Source organism: Callospermophilus lateralis, unplaced genomic scaffold (genome assembly GCF_048772815.1).
Source record: "Callospermophilus lateralis isolate mCalLat2 unplaced genomic scaffold, mCalLat2.hap1 Scaffold_109, whole genome shotgun sequence".
Taxonomy (NCBI): domain Eukaryota; kingdom Metazoa; phylum Chordata; class Mammalia; order Rodentia; family Sciuridae; genus Callospermophilus; species Callospermophilus lateralis.
Window position 1 is genome coordinate 3161955 of NW_027511135.1, and position 15868 is coordinate 3177822.

General features: G+C 37.8%; 1 protein-coding gene across 2 annotated transcripts in view; it reads left to right on the forward strand.

Annotated features, from left to right (window-relative positions):
- Positions 1-15273, forward strand: part of LOC143386356 (nucleotide sugar transporter SLC35D2-like) — a 43010-nt gene extending 27737 nt beyond the window's left edge. For both annotated transcript variants that reach the window (XM_076841513.1, XM_076841514.1), the window contains one exon: positions 15165-15273. In XM_076841513.1, the coding sequence (XP_076697628.1) occupies positions 15165-15273 (109 nt within the window). The remainder of the gene's footprint in view (positions 1-15164) is intronic.
- The last annotated feature ends 595 nt before the right edge of the window (positions 15274-15868 follow it).

Genomic DNA, 15868 nt, shown 5'->3' on the forward strand with positions numbered 1-15868 from the left:
AAGCTTTGGCACAGTAAAGGAGACAGCAGAGGGATAAAGCTACCCACAGAATGGGACAAAAGACTTAGCAAACCATGTAGCTGATAAAGGGTTAATTTCCAAAATACTTAAGAAATCCACATAACTCAATAGCAAAAACATAACCTGATTAAAAATTGGGCAAAGACATTCTTCAAAGAAGACATACAAATGACTACAGGTATAGGAAAAAGTGCTTAACATCACCAATATCAGAGAAACACAGATCAAAACTACAGTGTAGTACCATATCATACCTTTAAGAATGGCTACTATCAAAAAACAAAAGACTAGTGTTAGCAGTGGTGTGGAGAAATTGGAATCCATAGATTATGGGTGGAAATGTTCAGTTGCCATGGAAAACAGTATGGAGGATCCTCAAAACATTAAAAGTAGAAATGCCATATGACCTAGCACTTCCACTCCTGGGCATACATCCACAAGAATTGAAATCAGGATCTCATAGAAAAATCTGTACTCATGTTCATTCCAGCATTATTCATAGTAGCTAAGATATGGAAACAACCCAAATTTTCACTGATACATAGATTTTAAAAATGTGAAATGAAATAGTATTCAGCCTTAAACCAAGAAAATCCTATCATTTCCATTATCCTGGATGGACCTGAAAGACATCATACTCAGTGAAATAAGTCAGTCATGGAAGGACAAATAATGCATGACTCCACTTGTTTGACTGTTTTTACAGAAACAGAAAATAGGATGATGGTTGTCAGGAAATGGGAGGAGGGAGAATGAGGAGGAGATGTTCAGTGGGTATGAAGTTATCACAATATATAAATCATAGATATGTATTGACATTGTAGCACCTATATTAATGTAGTGTTGGACACTTAAAATTTTATTAAGAGGGAAGATCTCATGTTCAGTATTCTTACTATTAAAAAAAAAATAAAAAGGCAAAGGGACACGGGGCACTTTTAGAACTGATGGAGATGTTCACTACCTTGATTTTGGTGATAGTATCAGAGGTGTATGTATACCATAAATTTGTATTCATTAAATGTATGTAAGTTATATATATATATAAAGCTACAAAATAAATAATTGAAAGATGTAGGCGTTTACGTATCACTCACACCTCTGTAAAACTATTAAATAAATAAATAATATAGTTTTTAATGTATTAATCATATCTCAATAAAGCTATAAAATAAAGAAGTAAATAAATAAAAGTTAGGTTATCTTTTTTCACATTTCAGGTTATTTAAAGAAAACCTCCTAGGTATCTGAATGTGTTGAAATATTATAACATGAATCTTCTAATATGTATCAAAAGGAACATCTTGAAAATTGTTCTAGTGGAGTTATTGTAACAGGTAGTTCTGGTTAATTATATAGTCTTGGTTCAAGTTTTTTAAGTGGTACCATTTTATTAGACTATATGACAATGAGGTCGATGGTATTCTTGACATTTTTAGTAATTTCTAATTGCTTTCACATTTCATTTGTAATAAATTTTAAAGTTCCATATTTCTCTTTAATCCCCCCATTTTATTACAAGGCTAGGGAGATATATAATATGCTTTATTCAGCCAATTAGGACTCAAATTCTTTGCAGAGTTGGGATTTTAATTTAGGTATCCTGACTCCTATTTAAATATTTCCATTATAATGTGTTCATTAGCTTTTGGCAAGGAAAGTATATTATCTTATATATCCCCACTTTTTCTCTTCAAAATGAAAATTATGACTTCATTGCCTACCTTTATTTTAGTTTTCTTCCACTAGTCAGTAAGCAGAATCAAAGATTGTAGATACTTTTTTCATATATAATATATAAACCAAACTTAACAGCCAGGCATAGTGGGGCACACTTGTAATCTCAACAACTCAGGAGGCTGAGACAGGAGAATTGCAAGTTCAAAGCCAGCCTCTGTAATTTAGTGAGACCCTATCCCTCTCATCCCCCCAAAAAGGGGCTGTGGATGTGGTTCAGTGGTTAAGTGCCCCAGGGCTCAATCTTCAGTGCCCAAAATAAACAAACAAATCCCATATTTACAGGAGCTACTTATTAGATTTCACTTTGTTTGAAAATGATGTCAGTTAATACTTGACAGACTGTGCTTTGAAGAAAATCAGTAATAGAACTGTATTCTTAAAATAACCTATGATTACACTTGGACATATCTTGCTCCCCTGCACCCTTCCTAGTATTTTTGCTGTTTTAAGAAAAGTTTTTGAAAAGCCCTCTCTGGTATGATTCAGGTGCTAGAGATAGGAGGCTTAGTATCTTTTAAGGCTTAATCCAATGTTGATTCTGTGATTTAGGGAGGGTTTTTGTTATGGGTAGTTGTGGTGGTGTTTTTTTTTTCCTGATCTGAGCTATAATGTATGATTAAATATAGCAAAAGTGTACTGTACTGGGTTTTGACAAATGTATACACTCCTATAACCACCACCACAATCAAGAAACAAAACAATCTATTGCCCTCTAATATCTCCTCTTGCCCTTTTTCATTTAGCCCCTCCCACTCCCCTGAGATCCCAGTGAAGGTGTTTTCTGTCTGTATGGTTTCCACAATGTTATGTAAATGATGTTTGTAGCTTTTTTTTTTTAAATTTTAAATACCGGAGATTGAACTCAGGGATGTTTGGCTACTGAGCCACATCCCCAGTCCTGTGTTTTGTTTTTATTTAGAGACATGGTCACACTGAATTGCTTAGAGCCTAGCTTTTGCTGAGGCTGGCTTTTGAACTCCTAAGCTACTCTTTCACATGTATTGCTCTTTTAGCTAGTGTACTGCATACAAGTTTTCTTTTTTTTTTCTTTTTAAGTTGTAGATGGGCACAATAACTTTATTTTTATTTATTTATTTTTATGTGGTGCTGAGGATAGAACCCAGGGTCTCAAATGTGTGAGCCAAGCGCTCTACCACTGGGCTACTGCTCCAGCCCTCCATCTATGTTTTTGCATGTATCATTTTTATTGCTGAGTACTGTCCTATTGAATGGAAATTCTACTGTATCCTTCCAACATTTGAAAGACATTGGGCTGTTTGCAGTTTTTAGCTATTATATGTTAGTTGCTATAGACATTTACTTAGAAAGGTGTGTATATAAGTTTTAATTTTAATGGGATAAATGCTTAGGAGCAAAATTTCAGGGTTGTAGTGTAAATACGTTTAACTTTATAAGAAATTCCCAAACTGTTTTCCAAGTGGCAGGGCCATTTTGCACAGCCTCCAGCAATGTATTAGAGTCCCAGCTGCTCCATCTCTTGACCTTTGAGATTATCCGCAGGGTTTTGTTGTTGTTGTTCAGTCTTTTAATTTTAACAATTATAATAGGCCTGTAAAGGTATCTATGATTTTAATTATTTCCCTAATGACTGATGTTGCTGAGTATCATTTCATGTGCTAATTTGCAGTTTGTATATATTCTTTGGTAAAATGATATTTTCCCCATTTCCAAAATTTGGTATATATTTTTTCTTCTTAAGTTTTTAGAGTTCTATGTATATTGTAGTTACAAATCCTTTATCAAATATATGATTTGCAAAGATTTTTTTCCCAGTTTGGGGCTTTTCATTAACAGTCTTTTTTGACAAACAAAATTACAGAATGTAGATAAAGTCCCAATTTGTCAATGGCCCTGTGAGATAGGTACTGTAACTTCCATTTCACAGAGAAACTAGGAAATTTACCCTATATTACCCAGCTGTTAAGAGATTTGTCCATGAGTCTTCTGAGTCTTCATTGTTAACCTCAATATTGTTAGTAAATAGTAGATAGATGAATGAATTAATATTATTTTCATATCCCTTCATAATGTGAACCACATTAGTTTATGTGCTTTTAAACCAGGTACCTTTTGAGTAACAAAAACCAATTTACTGTCTCCACAGTCTCTGGATGGGACATGGTGCAGCTCAGAATACAGCTGTAGAGTTGCTTCCCAGGACTTTGGTCTAGCTACTGAGCTTAGTGTTCTCATTTTGGACTCTTTTGCCTATTTCTTTAGAAGTCTCTGTGGCTTCTTAGTGCTAGGCTGCTTCTCTTCTTGAATAATTCCATCCTTATAGTTTGTTCTGGTTTCTGCCTTTTCCTGAAGAGCTTCTTCATAAGTTCTTCTTTCCTCAGTGTCTTGCTCATTTTGAAATAGAAAAGGATTTGTTTTGTGTCATCAGTTAGTTGCTGCTGATGTAACACTTAACCAGTCTTCTCACTGGAAGACCTTGTACTTTTGAGTAGGTGATAGGGAGGTAAGCTAACTCCTTAGTTAATGTTAAAGTTCATAACAGAATAGAGTTGAACTGAAATGTAGCAAAAAAAAAAATCTTGTGCTTTGTTGCTCATACTGCCACTACCTCTCTATGATTCAGTTTTCATAATGTCAGTTTTCCCATCTCTAAAATGTGGGGCTTGAGCTAGACTTGTCTTTCTTAGTTCTGCCACTCAGCTTCTTTGAGTGAGTCCCCAGGATATTCTGAGGGAGGTGTGTTAGGTGGTCAGGAGGTCTGAGGTTCTTTTGCAAGAGATTCAAGAATTTGAAGGAAGTTTGTCTACATGTGGAAAACACATAGCATGTATTCTTGTAGTTCTGATTCGGGTCTTTCACCCATATTTATGGGTTTTTGAGAGTAAAGAAAGAAGAACACAGAAGCAAGGAAGAAAATAATGGAAATACTTTTGTCTCAAGATGTCGAAAGAGCAAAAAAAGGACTGTTCCTGAAAGTCTAAGAAAACTTCTTCCAAAACACCCAAACAGAAAGAATTGATAGGAAACAAGTATTCAGACATATTTCTTTCCTTGACTTTTCTGTAGTGCAGTCTTCCACGAACTTGTGTATACACATAGAACCTTAATAGAGTTCTGATCTGAAAGAGAGCATTCGCCCGACTCTTACCAGTTAATAAAGAAAATAATATCCTTGTCAAGGGCTGTGAAACATCACAACAGGGTTTGCAAAACTTTTTGGCTTTTAAAAAATTTATTCCTGGGCAAACTTCAAAAACTCCTAGGCAGATGGAATGGTTCCTATTCTAGCCAGACTTCTGTAATTAAAGCACTTTTATTTTTAAAGTTCGTGCAAAGATCAACAGTTATTTTAGTATAGAAATGATATTACTAGGCACCTGGGAAGACAACAGGGAGTTATTACTGTTTGTTGAGCACCTGGTATATGACAGCCCCCTTTTCATTTCATGAACTCATCCCCTACTTCACATCAGAATGAAACTATTGTTGTTGCCTCAAGTTGGAATTTGTGAAAATTGAATAGACAACTGTTCTTTGTTCTTTGAGCTTCAGAGTTAGGACCAGTAGGTTCTGTGCTTTGATTTTGCTCTGGTTATTTGAATAACTATATGGCACAATGTGACTCTCCTTTTGCATCTTGCCAAGTCTCCTTGATATGGACTGAATGTTTGTGTTCCTCCAAAATTCATGTTTAAGTTGTAACTCTCAAGGTGATGGTATTAGGAGTGAGGCCTTGGGGTGATTGGGTTATGGAGTTGGAGCTCTCTTAAATGAGATTCCTTAAAGACCCACTCCACTTCCTATATTCAAGGACAAGGTAAGAAGGCACCATCTGACCCAGGAAGATGTTCCTCACCAATACAGAATTTGCCTTGATGTTGGTTTTTTCTAGCCTCTAGAATTATGCTAAGCAAATTTCTTTGTAAGCCATCTAGTTTAGTTTATAGTTGTGCTTCCCTGTACTATACACACACACCTCCCGCCGTGCTGGAGATCAGGGCCTTGCATGTGCCAGACACACTCTACCACTGAGCGACATGCCCCGGCCATTTATTTGTTTAATAAGAGCTTGAATGGACTATCTTTTTGTTTTTGTTTTTTTTTTTTTTTGGTAGTGAGAATTGAACCCAGGAAAGCTTAACCTCTGAGCCTCATCCCCAGCACTTTTAAAAATTTTATTTAAAGACAGGATCTCACTTAATTGCTAAGTGCCTGGCTAAGTTTCTGGGGCTAGGGAACTCATGATATTCCTACCTCTGCCTCCCGAGCCACTGGGAGCCGCTGGGATGAACTATCTTTTGTTAACAATACATTTCCTCTCTGGTCTGTGTTAGGGCTGGCAGGGAAGGTGGGAGAAAAAGTGGATGCTATTTTCTGATTGCTTACTGTGTCAGAAGTAGGTTTAGATTCTTTATGGGTTTAATCCTATTTAATCCTCAGACTAGCCTAGATAGATAATAGCATTCTTACTAGATTAATACAGGAATGGAATCTCAGATTAATTTTTCCAGAGTCCCAGAGCTAGTAGGATTTGAACTAAGACCTAACCCTAGAATCCAAGTTTTTTTTCTCATTATGCTGACTATGCTACTAGAATAAGGTGTGGGAGCATGAATAGGACTGGGCTGGAATAAATTTCAGGACATTCTTTTGTCTTCTTCTGCTCTGTATTTCCCAGTGTTTTTAGTCAGGTGAATTGGGCTCAATATGAACATCAAAGATTGTCTTGAAAGGAAAAAATAACAGAGTATTTTTTTTAGGTTATTGTGGGAAGGAATGAAGGAATAAAGGAGCAGCCCTTCTTCTTTGTTTGGAGGCAAAGGAGAATTGACTGTCATGTGGATACCAGTATGGCCCTCCAAGAATATTTACCCTTAGTGGTAAAAACTTCAGTAAGCCATTTCCTTGAGTCCCAGCCCAGCTGCCAGGCAAATCGTCAACTTGATACACTAGAAAAACAAATGGTTTCCAGAAGAGTTAGATCAAATTTGGAAACAATAAAATGGAAAAAAAAAGTTACCATATGAAGGAAAAGAGGAAGCGCTGTGAACACTGGCACTCTCAGGATTGGGCCCACCAGGCCAGTTTTTGACTGATAAAGGACATTCAGTTCAGCAATTACTTACTGTGTCACTTCAAAGTGCCAGGCCCTGTGTAAGAAATTCTGTAGAGCTTAAGGAATAAGGCCGTGAGAAGTTTACAGGATGATGAGGACAATTAAGAACAAGTAAGTGCAATATTAATGGATAGGAGCCATCAAGTAGGCAGCGACTGCAGTGGAGAAGGATTGACCTGGGCTTTATTCTGGTCCATCATTAGATGGTTTGTGATGCTGAGCAAGCTTCTTATGACTCTAGGATTCAGTTTCCTCATCTATATAATAGGTACTTTGCAGGGATATTATACCTTGGAGGAATATTGAAACAGCAGGGAATGAATGTAAAATGCGTGACACATAATAGACTTTAATAATTAGTAACAATTTGATTTATTATTGTGTGCTGTTAGGCTCAGATGAGAAACAGTGAGAAACAGATTGGGAAGGATGGCTTGGAGAAAACTTTGTGTATGACTGGTTGACGTTTTTCAGAGAATGGATAGTTTTATGTAAACACGTGCAGTAAAATGCCAGTGCCTCATTTCCTTCCTGTGGGAGCAGGAGACAGGCTCTCTTACTGTGAGTAGCTGACCTGGGGCTGGGATGTCAAAGCTCAGAGGAAAAGAGAATGATTTTCAAATCAGTAGCATGTTTATGAGCCTTGTGGTCAGGCAGAAGATGAGGACCAAACCCATGGCAGAAAAATCTGAAAGCAGATCCCAGCCCAGACACCCAGCTGGCTGGAGATCCAAGAGAACCCTGGGTAACAGCCCTCATTGAAGAGCAGGACAGGGCAGGCTGGAAATGCTGTTCTTTGGGCTCTTTCTGCTAGCTTTTAGCTTAGTGATTGGTATAGGAGGTTATAGATCCTGAGTGGATTTGAGGTCCTCACAGAAAATTTATAAAATAATCACTGTCCTCAAAGAGTGAACCTGGAGTGGGGGGTATAGCTCAGTGATAGAGTATTTGCCTAGCATATGCAAGGCCCTAGGTTAGATGAATCAAAGAATAAACCCTTCTGATGGACAGACCAGTGTACCAGGAACTGTCACAGGCTGAGGGCTAAGGTGATAAGTTTGCTACTGTGAAATTTTTTTAGCAGGAAAAAAAGAAAAATCACTCTAATTTCACCATCCAGATGTAACCACTATTCTTTTTTTTTCATTTTTTTCATCTTTCATACATTTGATTCAAGTGAGTTATGAACTTTCATTTTTACCCCAAATACAAATTGCAGAATCACATCAGTTACACATTCACAATGTTTACATAATGCCATATTAGTGACTGTTGTATTCTGCTGCCTTTCCTATCCCCTACTATCCCCCCTCCCCTTCCCTCCCATCTTCCCTCTCTACCTCATCTGTTGTTGTTCAGTTCTCTCCCTTCCCCCCCTTCCCCTCACAATCTCTTATATGTGATTTCGTATACCGATGAGGGTTTCCTTCCGTTTCCATGCAATTTCCCTTCTCTTTCCCTTTCCCTCCCCCCACTCATCTTGGTTTAATGTTAATCTTTTCCTCATGCTCTTCCCCCCTGCTCAGTTCTTAGTTGCTCTTCTTAAATCAAAGAAGACATTTGGCATTTGTTTTTTAAGGATTGGCTAGCTTCACTTAGCATAATCTGCTCTAATGCCTTCCATTTCCCTGCAAATTCCATGATTTTGTCATTTTTAGTGCTGCATAATACTCCATTGTGTATAGATGCCACTTTTTTTATCCATTCATCTATTGAAGGGCATCTAGGTTGGTTCCACAGTCTAGCTATTGTGAATTGTGCTGCTATGATCATTGATGTGGCAGTATCCCTATAGTATGCTCTTTTAAGGTCCTCAGGGAATAGTCTGAGGAGGGCGATAGCTGGGGCAAATGGTGGTTCCATTCCCAGCTTTCCCAGGAATCTCCATACTGCTTTCCATATTGGCCACACAAATTTGCAGTCCCACCAGCAATGTACAAGTGTACCCTTTTCCCCACATCCTCGCCAGCACTTGTTGTTGTTTGACTTCATAATGGCTGCCAATCTTACTGGCGTGAGATGGTATCTTAGGGTGGTTTTGATTTGCATTTCTCTGACTGCTAGAGATGGTGAGCATTTTTTCATGTACTTATTGATTGATTGTATGTCCTCCTCTGAGAAGTGTCTGTTCAGGTCCTTGGCCCATTTGTTGATTGGGTTATTTGTTATCTTGTTGTTTAATTTTTTGAGTTCTTTGTATTCTGGAAATTAGGGCTCTATCTGAAGTGTGAGGAGTATAGATTTGTTCCCAGGATGTAGGCTCCCTATTTACTTCTCTTATTGTTTCTCTTGCTGAGAAAAAACTTTTTAGTTTAAGTAAGTCCCATTTGTTTGTTCTTGTTATTAACTCTTGGGCTATTGGCGTCCTATTAAGGAATTTGGAGCCCGACCCCACAATATGTAGATCGGAGCCAACTTTTTCTTCTATCAGGTGCAGGGTCTCTGATTTGATGTCAAGCTCTTTGATCCATTTTGAGTTAATTTTGTTCATGGCAAGAGAAAGGGATTCAGTTTCATTTTGTTGCATATGGATTTCCAATTTTCCCAGCACCATTTGTTGAAGATGCTATCCTTCCTCCATTGCATGTTTTTAGCCCCTTTATCAAATATAAGAAAGTTGTAATTTTGTGGATTGGTTTCTGTGTCCTCTATTCTGTACCATTGATCCACCTGCCTGTTTTGGTACCAGTACCATGCTGTTTCTGTTACTATTGCTTTGTAGTACAGTTTGAACTCTGGTATCGCTATACCTCCAGATTCACACTTCCTGCTTAGAATTGCTTTTGCTATTCTGGGTTTTTTGTTATTCCATATGAATTTCATGATTGCTTTATCTATTTCTACAAGAAATGCCGTTGGGATTTTGATTGGCATCGCATTAAACCTGTAGAGAACTTTGAGTAATATCGCCATTTTGATGATGTTAGCTCTGCCTATCCATGAACAGGGTACATTTTTCCATCTTCTAAGATCTTCTTCTATCTCTCTCTTTAGGGTTCTGTAGTTTTCATTGTATAAATCTTTCACCTCTTTTGTTAGGTTGATTCCCAAGTATTTTATTTTTTTTGAGGATATTGTGAATGGAGTGGTTGTCCTCATTTCCATTTTAGAGGATTTGTTGCTGATATACAGGAATGCCTTTGATTTATGCGTGTTGATTTAATATCCTGCCACTTTGTTGGATTCATTTATTAACTCTAGCAGTTTCTTTGTAGACCTTTTGGGTCTGTTAAATATATTATAATGTCATCCACAAATAGCGATAATTTAAGTTTTCTATTCCTATTTTTATGCCTTTAATTTCTTTTGTCTGTCTAATTGCTCTGGCTAGTATTTCAAGAACTAAATTGAATAGAAGTGGTGAGAGAGGGCATCCCTGTCTTGTTCCAGATTTTAGAGGGAATGCCTTCAGTTTTTCTCCATTTAGAATGATGCTAGCCTGAGGCTTAGCATATATAGCTTTTACAATGTTGAGGTAAGTTCCTGTTATCCCTAGTTTTTCTAGTGTTTTGAACATAAAGGGATGCTGTACTTTGTTGAATGCTTTTTCTGCATCAATTGAGATGATCATATCGTTCTTATCTTTAAGTCTATTGATGTGGTGAATAACATTTATTGATTTCCGTATATTGAACCAGCCTTGCATCCCAGGGATGAATCCTATTTGATCATGGTGCACAATTTTTTTGATATGCTTTTGTATTCGATTCGCCAAGATTTTATTGAGAATTTTTGCATCTAAGTTCATTAGAGATATTGGTCTGTAGTTTTCTTTCTTTGAAATGTCTTTGTCTGGTTTCGGGATCAGGGTGATGTTGGCCTCATAGAATGAATTTGGAAGAGCTCCTTCTTTTTCTATTTCTTGAAATAGCTTGAAAAGTATTGGTATTAATTCTTCTTTGAAGGTTTTGTAAAACTCTGCTGTATACCCATCCAGTCCAGGGCTTTTCTTGGTTGGTAGTCTTTTGATGGCCTCTTCTATTTCTTCCTTTGTTATTGGTCTGTTTAAATTGTGTGTGTCTTCCTGACTCAATCTGGGAAGATCATATGACTTAAGAAATTTATCGATATCTTCACTATCTTCTATTTTATTGGAATATAGGGTTTCAAAATACTTTCTAATTATCTTCTGTATTTCTGTAGTGTCTGTTGTGATATTGCCTTTTTCATCCCGTATGTTAGTAATTTGAGTTCTCTCTCTTCTTCTCTTCGTTAGCATGGCTAAGGGTCTGTTGATCTTATTTATTTTTTCAAAGAACCAACTTTTAGTTTTATCAATTTTTTCAATGTTTTTTTTGTTGTTGTTGTTTCAATTTCGTTGATTTCCACTCTGATTTTAATTATTTCTTGTCTTCTACTACATCTGCTGTTGTTTTGCTCTTCCTTTTCTAGGGTATTAAGATGTAGTGTGAGTTCATTTATTTGTTGTTTTTTTTTTCTTTTTTTGAGGAATGAACTCCAGGAAATAATTTCCCTCTTAAAACTGCTTTCATTGTGTCCCATAGATTCTAGTATGTTGTGTCTGTATTGTCATTTATCTCTAAGAATTTTTTGATTTCCTCCTTTATATCTTCTGTAACCCATTGATCATTCAGTAACATATTGTTCATTTTCCAGGTGATGCAGGATTTTTCCTTTCTTCTTTTATCATTGATTTCTAGTTTCATTCCATTTTGGTCAGATATGGTGCATGGTATTATCTCCACACCTTTATATTTACTGAGAGTCGCCCTATGGCATAATATATGGTCTATCTTTGATTAGGATCCATGTGCTGCTGAGAAGAATGTGTATCCACTTGATGATGGTTGATATATTCTATATATTATCGGTTAAGTCTAGGTTATTGATTGCGTTATTGAGTATTATAGTTTCTTTGTTCAGCTTTTGTCTAAAGAATTTGTCCAATGGCGAGAGCGGTGTGTTGAAGTTCCCCATAATTATTGTGTTGTGGTCTATTTGACTCTTGAACTTGAGGAGAGTTTGTTTTATGAACGTTGCAGCACCATTGTTTGGTGCATACAAATTGATAATTTTTATGTCTTGATGGTGGATGGTTCCTTTTAACAGTATATAGTGTCCTTCTTTATCCCTTTTGATTACCTTAGGTTTGAAGTTGATTTTATTCGGTATGAGTATGGCCACTCCTGCTTGCTTCCAAGGGCCATGTGAGTGGTATGATTTTTCCCAACCTTTCACCTTCAGCCTGTGTATGTCTTTTCCTATCATATGAGTCTCCTGAAGGCAGCATATTGTTGGATTTTTTTTTTTTTTAATTCAGGTTACTAGCCTATGTCTCTTGATTGGTGAATTTAAGCCATTAACATTAATGTTACAATTGAAATATGGTTTGTACTTCCAGTCATGTTTATTTATTTATTTATTTTAGTTTGGCTAGTTTTCCCTCTTTGGTTATTTTTCTCCCCCTTTACTGAGATACCTCCCACTGTTAGTTTTGGGTGCTAATTTTCAATTCCTCTTCTTGTAGTATTTTGCTCAAAATGCTTTCCAGTGCTGGTTTTCTGGCTGCGAATTCTTTTAGCTTTTGTTTATCGTGAAATATTTTAATTTCATTGTCAAATCTGAAGCTTAGTTTTGTTTTGCTGGATACAGTATTCTTGGTTGGAATCCATTATTTTTCAGAGTTAGAAATACGTTGTTCCAGGATCTTCTCGCTTTCAAAGTCTGTGATGAAAAATCAGTTGTTAACCTAATTGGTTTACCCCTGAATGTAATCTGCCTCCTTTCTCTCGTAGCTTTTAATATTCTCTCCTTGTCCTGTATGTTAGCTATCTTCATAATTATGTGTCTTGGAGTTGATCTATTATGGTTTTGGATGTTTGGGGTCCTGTAGGCTTCCAGGATTTGGCAATCCATTCCATCTTTCATCTCTGGGAAGTTTTCTAGGATTATTTCATTTAATAAGTTATCCATTCCTTTGGTCTGAACCTCTGTGCCTTCTTCTATCCCAATGACTCTCAAATTTGTTTTTTTTGATGAGATCCCATATCTCTTGGATAGATTGCTCGTGAGATTTAAGCATCTTTTCTGTGTTGACTATATTCTTTTCAAGTTGATAAACTTTGTCTTCATTATCTGATGTTCTGACTTCTACTTGATCTAGTCTATTTGTAATATTCTCGTTAGCACTTTTAATCTGGTTTATGGTTTCTTGCATTTCTAGGACTACGGTTTGTTTGTTTTTTAAATCTCTATCTCCTGGTAAAGCTCATTCTTTGCAGATTGAATTTGTGTGTTTAGTTCCTTTTCAAAATATACTTTCAGTGCTTGGACTTGCTGTCTCATGTCTTCTCTAATATTCCGTTCCATCTGAGTTAGGTATGCCTTGATTTCTTTCCCTGTCCATGTTTCTGATTCTTCTAGGTCCTCCTGTATATTTAAGTTGTCCTGCATTGTTTGTAACCCTTTTTTTCCTTGTTTTCTCATGTTGTTCACTTTGCTTTCCAGCTCTGTTTGACTGCTTTGTAACTGCTTTCTCCTATACATTTGTTTTGGCTTTGTATATCTCTGTTGTCTCTCCTTTGTGGTGGGAGATTATGCCTAGAAATGTTGGGCTTTGTTGTACTTTAAAGCTGATTCATTCAATTCATAAAAGGCTTCTAGGTTCTATATGCATATAGTGATTTGTTATTTGTTCTTAGGACTATATGTTTAGGTTAGGTGCTATGGTGGTATGATGGTTAGTATGTCTTGGCTACTTTAGAAGATTGCTCCACTGAAGTTGGATACTACCCAGCAATTGGATCAGGGTGTTGGTAGTAGCTAGGTATTTAGGAGTCTTATAGAGAGCCTCGAGACATTCACCTATTTTCATTTAGACAATTACACGAAATGAAAGATGTAATGCTTGGGATGAAAGTTGGGGGGTAGGGGAATGAAGGTGCTCTTAAAAAGAAAGAAGGATAGAGAGATAGATAGATTAGAGGAGAATGAAAAGAACAATAAAACTTGAAATGGGAAAGAAAGAGAGAAGGAAAAGGGGAGAAAGGAACAGAGAGAGAAGAAGAAGAAGAAAAAAATAACAGCAGCAACAACAACGAAAAAAAAAATTGAAGTCTTAGAGATCCACTTTCTTCTCTTCCAGTAGGCAGAGCTGTGCCCTCTGAGCGGAGCTTCTGCTCTCTACCTGCTGATAGAAATCCCTGTAAGGCGTCTCCTGGGAGTCTCTCAGACTTGTCAGTCTAGAGCCGTTTCACTTCTCCGGCCCTTACCCCCCTTCCTCCTGTCAGCCAGCCAGCCAGGTCCTGTTCCCCAGAAGTGATTCCCCAGAGATCTAGTTACACTTGCAATCCCACCGTGTGTCCCTTTTAAGCCCCAGTGCTGTGGTAAACTGGCGGCTAAGACCTTGGGAGTCACTGCTGGTGATATGGGGGGCTGGGTGTCGGGGATCCCCTCTGCTTCCCTACGGACACGACCCCTAAGAGGTCAATGAAGTTTCCTGGCTGCTTGTATCAGAATGGGGAGGGAGTAACACACCTGCTTAAGTGGATTCTGCTGGGAAGGAATTCCATCGGCCGAATTTCAATGACGTCACCTCTCTGCTATGGCTGGCCCCAGGCTCCTTGCCGGGGTGTCCGAAGGGAATGGTGGGACTGGTCCGTCCCAGTTGGCCTCAGCTCCTGGCTCGCTACTTCATGAAGTCTTGGCTAGAGACTTCTTCCTGCCATGCTGCCTCTCGGAGGCTAGCGGGACCCAGTCCCTTTGGCTGCGGGCGGGCGGACAGACCGGCAGCCGCGCCCACAGCGCGCGGACTGCAGCTGGTGGATCTGGACCTCCGCATCTCGTGGGAGGGTTTTGCTCGTCTGGGTCACACTGACACTTCAAAAAATCCTAGTAGCTCCCGGCCGGTCTCTCTCCAGTGGAATTTTGCTAGGAGATTCTCCGTTGGTAGAATCCAAGCGTTATCTATGCATCTTTATGACCCCATCACTGGGGGTGTATTGAAAGCGCTGCCTCTCCGCACGCCGCCATGTTGGATCCCCCGTCACCACTATTCTTGATGTGTTACTTCCAGACTTTCTGCTCTGATGCAGATTGTGCATATATTCATGCTCATTGAAATAAAATAGGATCAGTGTTTTATAGAATTCTTTCTCACTTAAGATGTCATTGCCTGTTTTTATTTTAGGTAATTTTAATGGCATAGTGTTTGATTATATGAATTTGTGTAATTTCCCACTGTGGAACACTTATTTTTTATCTTTTTTTTATTTTGCTGTTATAAATATTCTTTCCTTCATCTTTTTTCCCCTTCCTCCTTGCCTCATGGTGGTTTTCTATTTTGCAGTATTGCTGGGAGCCTGGTGTACTCGTACATCACTTTCACTGAGGAGCAGCTGAGCAAACAGTCAGAGGCCAGTAACAAGCTGGACATGAAGGGGAAAGGAGCAGTGTGACCAGAGGACTACTCCAACTGCATGTTCCCAAGTTTCTGATCAACTTCGAACTCTGGCAGATGCCAAGATGATTACAAGAAAATGCCATTCCTTTTGCACTTGTACAATCTAAGGATTGATTGCTGCCTTTTGAAATTTTATGAGAGAAACTTATAATTGACTCTATTTTAAATATATTGTTTGAATTAATTCATATCAAACTGGAAAATGTACTCAGCTTTTTAATTTATTTTTCTTCTGTTCTGACAGTGAAACATCAGTGTTTTGAAAATATTTTATTCCATAGTTTGATATCCAGGGGTCCCTGAGAGCTGCATATATAATGTGCTCCTACTGGAGCCTTATCATTCAAATCATTGCTGTGTCTGGAGTAGTTTGATCTTTCTTTTGCCAGAAATGCGGCCAATCTGAAATTTCTTTGAATTTTCTTATTGATTGCATTGTCTTCATAAATATCACATTTGCCAAAGATAGAAACTTTGGTACTAAAAAAAATACATGGTGTTTTGGAATGTATTGCTTTCCATGTTCACTTTCCTGAGAAATGATGGGATGAGCAGAGTGATTCCTTTAAAATATTGTTCCCTCTCTGTTA